Source organism: Carex rostrata, chromosome 1, assembly GCF_964058835.1.
Source record: "Carex rostrata chromosome 1, lpCarRost1.2, whole genome shotgun sequence".
NCBI classification, from domain to species: domain Eukaryota; kingdom Viridiplantae; phylum Streptophyta; class Magnoliopsida; order Poales; family Cyperaceae; genus Carex; species Carex rostrata.
The window spans coordinates 18,213,982-18,227,765 of NC_135918.1; the positions used below are offsets into that span (position 1 = coordinate 18,213,982).

Consider the following 13,784-nt stretch of genomic DNA (forward strand, 5'->3'; position numbering starts at 1 on the left):
AATATTTTCATTTACTGTTCTTGATTTGTCCTACTCGATTTTCATTGAAAACTCAAATCAAGTACTACACTAGCATTCCTCGGCGAAGACCAATAGGAGTTTACTCTGAGTGGATTCAAGGAGCACCCGTTTATTCTTTATTAGAATCTCCAGATTAGTTAGATGACTTAGTGTCATATGTGTAATTAATAGAACAAGATAACCGACTGTTAGTTACATTGCTGTTTGATGTTATGTCTCTTATAGTGGATAGCATAGGAGTACACTGGCTATATAAACCAGATGATTGTAAACTGTTGAGGTTAATGAAATCATTATTCATTCTATCACAAAATCTCTTTCTCTCTATTTCTGTCTTCTCTCATGGTATCAGAGCATCCAAGTGCTGATCCAAAACTTCCCTAACTCTAATGGCGTCCAGTGCCATTTCCAATCCCTCTCCTCCCAACCCTATTGATCCAGTGATTCAAATCACATTACCTGTCTCCACCAAGCTCACACGTGAGAATTTCTTGACGTGGCGATCTCAGATCGAACCAATCCTTGATGGATTTGGCCTCTCCCAGTTTCTTGATCTCGCGGTGTCACCTCCTGAGAAGATTCTGCTTGTTAATGGTGTTTCCTCTATCAATCCTCTTTCCTCGGCATGGTATAAGCAAGACAGGTTCTTGCTCGGTTGGCTCCGCACAACCATCACTGAAGGTATTCTCTCTCAGCACGTCAAATGCCAAACCTCTCGCGAACTTTGGCAAGCTATTCATCAGACCTTCTCTGCCATCTCTACTGCACGCATCATGGAGTTACGGCGAGCTCTCCAAACCTCGATTCGTGGCAATCAGAAGTGTGGTGAGTATTTTGAACACATGAAGCGGGTGGCTGATCAACTGGCGGCGGCCGGTGATCCAGTACCGGATTCTGATCTCGTTCGCTCGATTCTGACTGGCCTTGGTCCGGAGTATAACTCCTTTGTCGTTGCCATCACCACTCGTGCCGTTCCTGTCTCTCTGGTGGATCTACACGCGTTTCTTCTCTCTCACGAGTCCCTGCTCACTTCTCAGACCACACTCTCCTCCACCTCAGCTGATCCTACGGCTTTCTATGCGGGGCGTGGTAGAGGAAAGGGGCGCCGTGGCAGGGGTCCACATTCTTCTCCAGGTGTTCACTCTAATCCTTCTCATGGACCGTTACTTCCCACTCCAGGCCGTGGCTCCTCCAATTTGGGCCCAAATCGTCCCACTTCAGGCCCAACTCAAAGCAGAAATTCTGCAACCTTCTCTGGCCGAGCAGCCCCTGTTGTGACAAATTCCCAGTCAGCCCAATACAATGGAGACAAGCCCCAGTGTCAGATCTGCAAAAAGAGAGGTCATGAAGCCCTTGAGTGTTGGTACCGGTTCGACAATGAGGCCTATGCTTCGCCACCTCAAGCATTCGTCAACATCACCACTTCCAATCCGGATGAAGGTTGGTTTCTTGACTCCGGCGCGACTCACCATGTCACGTCCGATTTGAACAACCTTACCTCCTACCATGCCTACGAGGGTCAAGATCGTCTCCAAGTTGGTAATGGCTCTCACCTACTTATTCAAAATCTAGGCCATTGCTCTCTCTCTTCTACCAATGGTTCTTTGAATTTGAATGGTGTCCTTCATGTACCACATATAACCAAGAATCTAATTAGCATCTCTAAATTGACTCGAGACAATGATGTTATATTAGAATTTCACCCATTGTTTTGCATTGTGAAGGACCGCCGCACGAAGCGGCCACTTCTTCAAGCTACCCAAACTAATGGTCTTTACATTCTTACTTCTTCCCCTCAAGCATTGATTGGAGAACGTGTGTCGGCTTCTCTATGGCACAAGAGATTGGGGCATCCTTCTCCCTCAACTACCCGTTTTATCATTCATTCTCATTTTTTACCTACTTCTTCAAATAAATTGGGAATTTGTGATGATTGTTGTAAATCTAAGGCACATGTTTTGCCTTTTACTCCCTCTACATCTTATGCTACTTCTCCTTTACATGTGGTACATTCGGACTTGTGGGGGCCATCCCCAATTGTTTCTAAAAACGGTTTTCGTTATTATGTGCACTTTATTGATGAGTATTCGAGATTTTCTTGGATTTATTTTCTTTGTACAAAGGATGAAGTTGTGAAGGCCTTCACTCAATTTAAATGCCAAGTTGAGAATCTTTTCAATACCACCATCAAGATTCTACAAACGGATGGTGGCACGGAGTTTAAACCCATTACTCGCCTCTTTCCTCAAATTCTTCATCAAACTTCGTGCCCATACACACCACAACAAAACGGTTTAGCGGAACGCAAGCATCGCCATGTGATTGAACTTAGCTTAGCCATTCTCTCACATTCTTCCATTCCACTTGAGTATTGGGATCATATTTTTCAAAGTGTGGTCTTCATCATAAATCGGCTTCCTCCCACCTCCGCGCCTCATATGTCTCCATTTACTCTTCTCTTCAACAAAAATCCCGATTACACGTTCTTTCGAGTTATTGGATGTCTTTGCTATCCTTTGATTCGACCTTACACCTCTCACAAACTCCAATTTAGATCCTTACCTTGTGTGTTCTTGGGTTATTGTCAAACTCAAAAAGGGTACAAGTGCCTTCATATCCCATCCAACAAAATCTACATTAGTCGAAATGTTCGATTCGATGAAACAACTTTTCCCTTTGCCTCAACCAATACCCTCAATTCGGCTCTGCCTACAGCTGATTCCCAATTTCCTACCTTTCTGCCACTTCTCTCCTCAGCGCAACACTCCTCTTCTGCTCCTGTTCGGCCTCCTTCACCTTTACCTGATCCAGCATCTTGTGACAACGGCCCATCTCCTTTATCTGATCCAATAGTTAGTGCCACAGGCCCAGCTACTGTACAGCCCGTTTTGGCTGATTCTTCCCAGCACAGGCCGCCTGTTTTCACTTCACAGCCCGAGCCTACTCCAACCTTGAAGACCTATCAGCGGCGCCCTCCTGCCTCTACAGTCCGACCCAACACTGTTTCCTCCAGTGTTGCTGATCCGAGCCCATCAGCGCCTTCTACACTTCCTGCTCTCTCGGGTTCTATTCATCCAATGACAACTCGTACACGTGCTCATGCAAGTCGGGTCAACAATTCCTCACATCATGCGATACTTCTTACCACCAAACACCCCCTTCCTTCTATTTCTTGTGATGAACCGACCTCCTTCACATTGGCCAATAAACAACCCGAGTGGCGTGAAGCGATGTCTCACGAGTTGAATGCTCTTGCTAAGAACGGCACATGGATCCTCGTTCCTTCTACTCCCGACCAAAATGTCATTGGATGCAAATGGATCTTTAAGATCAAGAGGAAGTCCGATGGTTCAATTGAACGTTATAAGGCTCGTTTAGTTGCTAAGGGTTACAATCAAGAGGCGGGTATCGACTATCATGAGACATTTAGCCCTGTTGTCAAACCAACCACCATTCGTGTCGTTCTCTCTCTTGCCACGTCGCGATGTTGGACGATTCGCCAATTGGATGTCAATAACGCGTTTCTTCATGGTGACCTTCAAGAGCAAGTCTTTATGGCTCAACCTCCGGGCTTCGTGGATTCTTCTTTTCCGGACCATGTATGCCTTCTCAAAAAGGCTATTTACGGCCTCAAGCAAGCTCCACGTGCTTGGTTCCACAAGTTAGCTTCCGCTCTCACCAAGCTTGACTTCAAGGCCTCGCAATCGGATTCCTCACTCTTTATACGTGGTGATTCTTCCTCTATTACTATCGTATTAGTTTATGTTGATGACATTATAGTGACAGGGTCCGATGCCTCTCTTGTGACATCTCTCATTGCCTCTCTTGGCACCCAATTCTCTCTCAAAGACCTTGGTCCCTTGCATTTCTTTTTGGGTATCCAAGTCAATCCTCAATCCGATGGCATTCATCTCTCTCAGCCTCAATACCTTCGAGATCTCCTCATTCGCTCCAAGATGGATGGCGCCAAACCGTGCTCTACTCCTTTCTCTCCTGGTGATCCTCTTTCTAAATTTGCTGGCAACCCTATGGCTGATCCTCACACATACCGCAGCATAGTTGGTGCTCTCCAATATGCCACGATCACTCGACCTGATATCTCGTATGCCGTCAACAAAGCATCTCAATTCATGCACGCTCCGACTGACGAGCATTGGAATGCCGTCAAGCGCATTTTAAGGTACCTAAAAGGTACCTTATCTCATGGCCTTTCCATTCGAGCACATTCCTCTTTTGAGCTCCATGCGTATTCCGACGCTGATTGGGCAGGTTGCCCAGATGACAGGCGTTCTACTTCAGGGTTCTGCGTATTCCTTGGCTCCAACTTGCTTTCGTGGGGCTCTAAGAAACAAACGACTGTCTCTAAGTCCAGCACAGAGGCTGAGTACCGCAGCATGGCAGGTGCATGCACCGAGTTGGTCTGGCTTCAGCAACTTCTTCGAGAACTTCATGTGCCTCTAACCTCCAATCCGATTCTTTGGTGCGACAACTTGGGTGCCACGTTTCTTGCCTCCAATCCAGTGTTTCATGCGCGCACAAAGCACATCGAAATTGATTTCCACTTTGTTCGTGAAAAGGTCGCAAACAAGCAATTGGATGTTCGCTTCATTTCCACCAAGGACCAGCTGGCCGACCTCTTCACCAAATCCATGTCCTCTACTCGACTTGAGTTCCTGAGATCCAAGCTGACCCTACATGCTCTCCCTGGCTCAGCTTGCGGGAGGGTATTAGAATCTCCAGATTAGTTAGATGACTTAGTGTCATATGTGTAATTAATAGAACAAGATAACCGACTGTTAGTTACATTGCTGTGATGTTATGTCTCTTATAGTGGATAGCATAGGAGTACACTGGCTATATAAACCAGATGATTGTAAACTGTTGAGGTTAATGAAATCATTATTCATTCTATCACAAAATCTCTTTCTCTCTATTTCTGTCTTCTCTCATTCTTTCATTTGAACAGTTCGGATGGAAGAATAAGATAGTGCTCCTTTTCTTGAAAAAATGAGCAGACTTGAATCCACTTAAAGTTTTATTATTATTAATTTTTTTTAATAGTGGAATAAATTTATCGATTTCTATTAGAAATCAATCATAACCAAGTCGCAGTACCGAATAAACTATAAAGGTAGCAAAACATGGCCAGCAGTATATAAGTTTACTTACAAAACATGGTAATTATTCAAGCTAAAGACATCAAACACTCCTACACAAACCTACCTAAAACAATGAAACAAAAGAGCGCCAAACGTTGAACTTAGAGGCTGCAAGGACCAAAATGCTCATGGATAATCTCCAAAAAAATCCTCCCATTGTGCTTGTTTTGTGAATTTGTACCTAAAGAAACATTTGATTTTTTTGAGTAAATTTTTGAGATCAAGTCACCCCACTATTTAATACCCATGTTATTACAACAAATAATTTCTTCCATTCGGATTTCGAACTAAAGAAACACTTAGTTGTACATATATAGTACGTGTTCATATATATAGCTCCTACTTTTATCTCTTCATTTTACCTCCACTTGTCACTGTAAAACCCACACAATTGAATTTAGACCACTTGTCACTGTAAAACCCACACAATTAATTGAAATCTAAATTCGTCAAATTAATTTAAAACTGAACAAAACCATATACAACATTGAATGTTTCAAACTGATTGAAAATAATTTGACTAGCTATGATAAGAACTTCAGCGCTAATTAACAAATTAATGTCCTTTTCGATGGGCAAATTGACAAATGTGGAAGACTTGAACAGTGTACTTGGAGGTCAAGGAGATTCCCAACAACTCAGCGTTTAATGTTTCAACATACTGTTATTTTCATAATTAAATGGTTTGTTTTGCATTCATTTACTCGATTCGTAACATATTCAATAAAATGGACAAGAGTTTGTGTCTATACATATATATATACTAGTATCGTATCTGTGCGTTGCGACGGGGACATATTATAAGTGAACAACTAGACCTTTCCATTCAAATAACATATCACAAACGGAATCAAACAATGAAATTACCTAAAGCTTTTATAATTGTATTAAGAAATATAATCAAATTGACAACTGTAACTTCTAGTTCTGTTAAATTAAAATGAAATTTAATTGCACATTTGACAGTTTTTTCAGGCTAATTTGTTGGGAATTGGTGTGAATTGGACATTCAATTTTTTTTCTTGTGTGAATATCACGAACAAGGTAATTAATAACTCTGCTAAGACAAAATTGGGTCACAAATGGGCTTAATTTCATGATCAGGACTTAGATTTTTTTTTCAAAAACAAATACTTTGACCTCCCTGTGTCTCTCAGCTAAGCGCATGCCATCCATGATCAATGCATGATTCTTCTCGTCAGAAAATATAGCTATCTTGTCACCTCCAGTTGCCTTCTCAAGTGGAGACAACAGTGGGACGATGCTTCCCAATGCTGTCATGAATGCCATGTTCACCTCATATCTGTCATGAATGCCATGTTCACCTCATATCCAGTAGGGCACAGAATGCAATCCTAAAAGTTACAAACAACAAAATGAGAACTGAGGACTAAATAATCATTACCAGAAAACAGAAGCATTTTGTTGTTGGTAATCACTAACCATATTCTTCGGAGGCGTCTGCATCATTTTGCCAGCAGAAAGTGTTAATCTTCTCCTAAACTCCTCCACCACTAGTACTACGTACATTCTCTTGAGTCGGATCCCTTAGCAACACCTTTGCAAGAAAACATGAAAAAAATAGAGAAGAAATACTTTGGAGTAACTTTTAGTTTTACCTTCTTTTTATTTAAAATATGACCATTATGCCCTTATGATACTTGTTCCAAATAAGCAGCTTGGAGACTGATTAAGACCATCAATAGCAAACTTGAGAAAAAAAATAATCAATTAGTATACCGGAGAAAAGAGAGCCGAGATAGCTGAATTAATGTAGGGCGAGATAGCTGTTGCGCTAATTAAGAGAGGGGAGAACCGATCCTAATAGTTCATAAATTAGGATCAGTTGACCATAAAACCCGATCTGAATAGTTTTTAGGATCCAGATAGGTATTAGGATCAGTTGTTTCATATAGCCGATCCAGATAGGCCAATCCTGATTCTAGTTTTTCCACTAGATAGATCTGGTCGTTGGCAGAGTGTGGCGGCAGTCGAAGAAGTGGATCTGGTCATGGAGCGAAATAGCTATTAAAGTGTTAGGGTGATCAAAATCTCGATTGGAGCGTGATGGTGAGTAGATCTGATTGTTGTTGGAATGCGGCGACAGTCGAAGAAGCGGATCCGGTCGTGCAGTGAGATGGCGATTATAGTGTTAGATTGATCAACATCTTTTTTGGAACGTGACGATGAGTAGATTTGGTGGTTGTTGGAGAACGTTGGCTGTCGAAGAAGCGAATCCGGTCGTGGAGCGATATGGGTATTAAGGTATTAGAGTGATTAAGAGTAATATAAATGTTCATGTTTGGCTGTGGACTAAAGAGTGGAATAAGGGCTTTAGGCCTCACTTATTCCACCAAACGTGGTTTAATTGAGCTGGACTAAGACGGAATAAGCCGATACTTAGGCCGGACTAGATTGGTCTAAACTAAACCCTTTCTAGGTGGTTTAATTTTAATTGAGTATGAGGCCTAACTTTTCATTATTTCTATTATTTTTAATTACTTTTTAAGAAATATAAAATAAGCAAATTTTTTTCATTTACGTATAAGGAAAATTATAACTTTATCAATTATAGAATTAATATTTTTTTAAAATGACATAACTTTTTAAATCAACAAAATATGCAATCTAGAAAATAATTAAATAAAATATTTTTAAAATTATACTACAAAATAATACTTTTTTTGTTCATCAACCTAACACATTTTTGACAAATAAATTAGTACACATAACTTTAATTAAATAAGATTCATTAAATATAATATGCTTCTCTAAGATATAGAATTAATTTATACGTAACTTGTTTTCTTGTACAATTTCTTTCAATCAAAATGAAAAGAAAAAAAATAAAAAGAATAGTTTTATTTTTGTTATTACAAATTTTGTAGGACAAAATAATTTGTAATTAATATCAAATCATGCCTTAAGTCATCAAATTCCTATCAAACAAGAAATAATTTAAGTCAAGTTATAACTTTAGATATCAACCAAACATGAATAATTTAGATCGACTTAAGTTGAAATAAGTAAGTTAGGCCTCATTAACTTTAGTCCACAACCAAACATGACCAATAGAATTAGAATATGAGAGTAGTTTAGATGATTTTATGAGAATAAAACAGTAGATTTAAGAATATAGTCATTTAATTTATTGTAAATACGTTTTTTATCAATAAATTTGTAAGTATGTATTTAAAAACACTAATTTTAAAAAGAAGAAAAATAATAATGTCTGGACACAGCCGATAGGGAAATTAAAGTGAATTTGTATCATGCTGTGGCACGTCGTGAATCACATGTTATATTGTGATCAAATTTAATTTTCAGTGTGACCAAAATAGCAGAAATAATCGCGGTAAGCGATCACAACATGACCGTGATCAAGTCACATCGTGATCAAACTTTTGAAATTCAAATTAATTAGAGACGCGCGTCCAATGCAGGGAACCTTTCCAAGCCCTGTGGGCACTGGCAGGACTTTAATAGCTAAAGTTCGACCGAGCAGTAGAAAACGGAGAGAAAAAAGTAGTCGCGAAAAGGAAATTTCTTTGGAAAATAATAGACAGGAGGGAACTTCCAAATTGACAACGACCAAGAGCTACAGAAATTTGCTATCCGGACACGTATAAAAAAAAAAACAATGAAATTGGAATTGTTTGTATTGTAGCCAACGAAATCTAATCAGATTGGATTAGCCTCTGTTATCAGTTTGTGGGGTAGGTTTGATCTATCTGGTCAGAATAATAACAAATCAACCATATCAATCAAGACGAAACATTTACCTGAAATGAAAGATAAAGGATCCACCGGATGTGCTCCTTTTGCAGGAAGAATTTTAGAGGGACCAAACGGCCAGTTAAGAATTGCAATAGTTTATTTTTTCCTTTCCACCAAAACTAAAATAGCCGGATTTTAAATGGGAGGAGGAAAAAAATGGATCTTTTAAAATGGGCTTTAGTAGGTTTTGGACATATATATCAGGTTTGAAGATAAATTTTGATAAGTCTGAAATGTTGTGTCTGAATTTAGAAATATGAAACCTCAGTATTATCCTTTATGCAACTATTTTCAAAAACTCACAAATTTATCCAATTACTATTATCCTCAGTTTTATTTTTCAATAAACAATATATTGATAAATTTATATATTAAAATGAATTTTAATAAAAAATACTAAATTTGTGAGTTTTTAAGATTTCGAAGGATAAATATGACATTATGAATTTTAGATGATAAAATACGTAATTTAGAGGTTTTAGAGGGGTATATGTGAAATTCCCCCTTCTTTCAAATAGGATTATATAAAATAGCCATGAATTAGAGATATCCTCTCACAACACTTCACACCATCAAAATAAAATGGGAGGTTTACATCTCTTACTTCTCATATGCCTCTTCTCCTTCCATTTTCCATCGAACAACATTGCCACAAATGAAACTGACAAGTTTGCACTTCTCTCCTTCAAGTCTCTCGTGTCTAATGGCTCATATGGGGAATTATTATCATGGAATGATTCTCTTCATTATTGTCAGTGGCAAGGCGTAAGGTGTGGAAATCGCCATCCTGACAGAGTAATTACTCTCTCTCTGGTTTCATTAAGTTTGTCAGGTCGTATATCACCATCTTTGGCAAACCTCACATTTCTCAAAAGTTTGAATCTTTCAGATAACCAGCTTTCTGGAAACATCCCAGTAGAGCTTGGTCATTTGAGTAGATTGCAATTTCTCAATTTGAGTGTGAATAACTTTGTCGGAAACATTCCATTAACTCTTGGTAATTGTTCCAATTTAGAATTTCTTTCACTGAGAAATAATCATCTCCAAGGAACCATCCCTTCCAATCTAATGCAATGTAAACACTTGATAACTATCAATTTGAGAAATAACTTTCTTGAAGGAGGCATACCACCACAGTTTGGTTTCCTAGAACTACTCGAAGTATTGGAACTAAGTAGAAATTATCTTACAAAATCTATCCCAGGCACCTTAGGCAACCTTACACATCTACATCTTCTTCATCTTTTTCAAAATAATTTGGATGGTTTCATACCGCCTTCACTCGGTCAACTAAAGGCTCTCAAGTACCTTTCCCTCAGTCAAAACAATTTGTCAGGCAAGATACCACATTCCATTTACAACCTCTCAGCCTTGCTTGTGATGCGTTTCAGTGCAAATCAGCTTAATGGAAATCTTCCTTCTAACTTTTGTGATGCATTTCAGAATCTAGAGTATCTATTGGTGACAAAAAATCAACTTAATGGGCAGATTCCAATATCCATATCCAATTGTTCAGCCCTGATTAAGATTGAGTTAGGCTCAAACAATTTCAGAGGCACAATACCAGAAAGTATAGGAACCTTACAAAACCTTTCTTGGATTACCATGGCTGAAAATCAAATTAAGGCCACCAGTGACAATTGGAGATTCTTTGATTCTCTAATCAACTGTACATTTCTACAAGTATTGGATCTTGGGGACAACCAACTCCAAGGCATGCTCCCTGGTTCTATAGCAAATCTATCTACTAGTCTTTTCTATTTAGGACTTGACATGAATCCAATCTCAGGAAATATTCCTGCAGAGGTAGGAAAACTAACCAACCTTACTACCTTACTACTAGGTCTAACATCTATTGAAGGCAATATCCCAAAAGAAATCGGCAATCTTTGGAATTTGGGATGGTTAGGCCTAGAGGGAAACATGTTATCAGGTGAAATCCCATCAACTTTAGGTAATCTCATCCAGATGAATGTGCTCCGTCTCGATAACAATGCATTCACTGGAAGTATACCAGAGGAATTAAGCAATATGCAAGTACTAAATACCTTGAATCTTTCAAATAATAAATTGATAGGCCCTATCCCAAACAAACTCTTCAATCTTCATTCACTTTCTATCAGCCTTGACTTGTCAAATAACTATTTGAATGGATCAATCCCACTACAAATTGGTCATTTAAACAATGTAGAAAAAGTTCACCTATCAAATAACAAATTAACTGGTCCAATTCCTAGCACCATCGACGGCTGCCAACTACTTCAAATATTTCATCTTGATGGAAACCAGTTGAATGGGTCTATTCCCTTCTCTATGAACAACATGATAGGGTTGCAAGATCTTGATATCTCTAACAATGCTTTATCTGGTCCAGTACCTGAATTTGTTGGTCAGATGAAACTTCAGCATTTGAATATTTCTTTCAACAATTTTGAGGGGGAATTGCCGAAAGATGGGGTTTTCAGGAATGCTAGTGCAGTAGACATAAGAGGAAATTCAGAACTTTGTGGCGGAGTACCTGAAATGCATCTACCCAAATGTGTTTTAGATAACCAAAAGAAGAAGCACTATTCCAAAATTATCATTGTAATAATTTGTTGCATATGTGGTATTATATGCTGGTTTATAACCATGTTTTTGATAGCCCATTATTGTTGGAAAAAAGGATCTCAGAATAATCCCCTACCACTTGTGGGCAAAAGATCTGAGTATAAAAAAGTATCATACAATGATATTCTCAGGGCTACAGATAATTTTTCCTCAGAGAATCTAATTGGAAGTGGTACTTTTGGAGTTGTTTACAAAGCCCCGATGAAATTTGAGAACATGACAACTGTTGCTGTGAAAGTGCTAAATCTCAAGCAACATGGTGCTTCTCGAAGTTTCTTCTCTGAATGTGAGGTATTAAAAAAAGTCAGACACAGAAATCTCCTCAAAGTTTTGAGTTCATGCTCTAGCACAGACCACCATGGTAATGATTTTAAAGCTTTGATTTTTGAGTTCATGCCTAATGGAAGCTTAGAAACATGGTTCCATCCCGACGCATGTACAAATAGGCCATTTAGGAGTCTCAGCCTCATCCAGAGGCTGAATATAGCAATCGATGTCGCCACAGCTTTGGACTATCTTCATAACCATGGGCCAGCTCCAATTGTACATTGTGATCTTAAACCTAGCAATGTGCTTTTGGATGATGACATGACTGCACATGTGGGTGATTTCGGGCTTGCCAGATTTCTGGTTCAACCTGATTCTATGTCTTCTCTGTTGACTGGCAGTACAGTTGGACTTAGAGGTTCCATCGGTTATATTCCCCCAGGTTCAAACTTAATCCTATTATAAATTAATTTTGTATTTAGTAAGTAGTTAAGTACCAGTTTACAGAAGTGTCTCTGTTTATTATATATTTTAACTTTTTTTTACCGTAGCATGGTACAGAAAGAATGGCTTCAACATAATTTGCTTTTACCCTATATCATGGTACCAAACCTAGTAGCTGCTAAATTGATATATGTGAATAGTAAGTGAGCACCAGCTTTCAGGAGGCCAAATTTAATCAATGCATATGATTAACCTTGGCACGGCTCGTATGTTTGAATTGAAAAGAAAAACAACACTATATTTTTTATCTTGCTGCATAATTTGTAGAAGTGTATGATTGTAATTTGTCATTTTTTTAGAATATGGCATGGGAGGTCAGGCATCGGTTGAAGGAGATGCATATAGTTTTGGCATTCTTCTGCTTGAGATGTTTACTGGCATAAGCCCCACTGATGAAAGATTCAGAGACGGATTGAGTCTCCACAAACATGTTGAGATGGCTTTCTCTAACCGTTTTACTGAGATTATCGACTGCAAATTGTTCCCAGTCAATGATGGAGGAGAGAATGCAAATGCAGAGGACGTTCGCAGTTGCTTGGTTTCAGTGATTCGATGCGGTCTCCTGTGCTCCATGATGTCTCCAAAAGAGCGCATTGGGATCAAAGAAGTTACCAAGGAGTTGAATTTGGCTCGAGTGAAGCTACTGAGATGAGAGGGATCAAAAGTGACAAATCGAAAAACTGAGTTCACGAGCTATGAAGGTGAGAGAGGAGATTGATGATCGCTTGAAGTCGATTCGTTAGATGTTATTGTTATGTTGTTAGTGGTTGTGTTGTGTTTTTTAGATGTTGTTGTGTGTTTTATATTTGTTATGTTGTTTAGACAATATTGTGATGATGTTGTGATGTTGCGGTGATGGATGTAATTTTATTTTTATTTAATAAAAAATTATATTTAGCAGCCACTGCCAAGGTTTCAAAAAAAAAAAAGAGTTCACGAGCTATGGAATTCATCTTTAGTACTGTTATTAACATTAACTTGCTGTTATGCACAAATGATGTCTATATTTGTATATGAACCTATTGATGGAAATTTGGATACAGTAATTGATAATGGACGGCTACCGGTAAACCCAACAGTGATATATATATATCCCTACTTAGTATAGTACTCAATGTCCAGTCCAGGTTCAGATGTCACATAAAAGTTGTTCAGTACTGTGCCTGATCAGATTATCTGATCTCTTGAACCAACAGCACACAAAAGTAATCAATGTAAAGAAAGTTTTTACCTTGAGGCAAATAAAAATATTACACTTATATAGACCTACAGTTACCAAGGTAGCACGGTTATTTAGGGTTTTAAATTATTCAATTAATATTATTATAACCAATGGTATATATATATGGTATATTGGTCTGACTACTACTTGGTTTTACCATTAATTTATCGTGGTGACACCATATGAATAATATTTTTACTCTCTTTTTGTATATATAAAAAATT

At 38.6% G+C, this 13,784-nt stretch overlaps 1 protein-coding gene across 2 annotated transcripts; it reads left to right on the forward strand.

The window, feature by feature from the left end:
• Window positions 1–9,513: 9,513 nt before the first annotated feature.
• Window positions 9,514–13,398, forward strand: LOC144562226 (receptor kinase-like protein Xa21). Of its 2 annotated transcripts, XM_078311420.1 has the most exons (3): window positions 9,514–12,276; window positions 12,638–13,022; window positions 13,269–13,398. In XM_078311420.1, exons 1-2 carry the CDS (start codon window positions 9,540–9,542, stop codon window positions 12,988–12,990), a joined length of 3,090 nt encoding a protein of 1,029 aa, XP_078167546.1. In that variant the 5' UTR covers window positions 9,514–9,539; the 3' UTR covers window positions 12,991–13,022; window positions 13,269–13,398. The 2 variants fall into 2 exon arrangements, with proteins under 2 accessions (XP_078167546.1, XP_078167538.1); XM_078311412.1 differs by lacking the exon at window positions 13,269–13,398 and having other exon boundaries at window positions 12,638–13,242.
• The last annotated feature ends 386 nt before the right edge of the window (window positions 13,399–13,784 follow it).

What these genes read in the sequence shown, in the direction of transcription:
- LOC144562226 (XM_078311420.1), top strand. Translation starts at nt 9,540, where the DNA reads ATGGGAGGTTTACATCTCTTACTTCTCATATGCCTCTTCTCCTTCCAT. An exon ending in CATCGGTTATATTCCCCCAG is followed by an intron (nt 12,277 to 12,637) that starts GTTCAAACTTAA and finishes TCATTTTTTTAG; the next exon opens with AATATGGCATGGGAGGTCAG.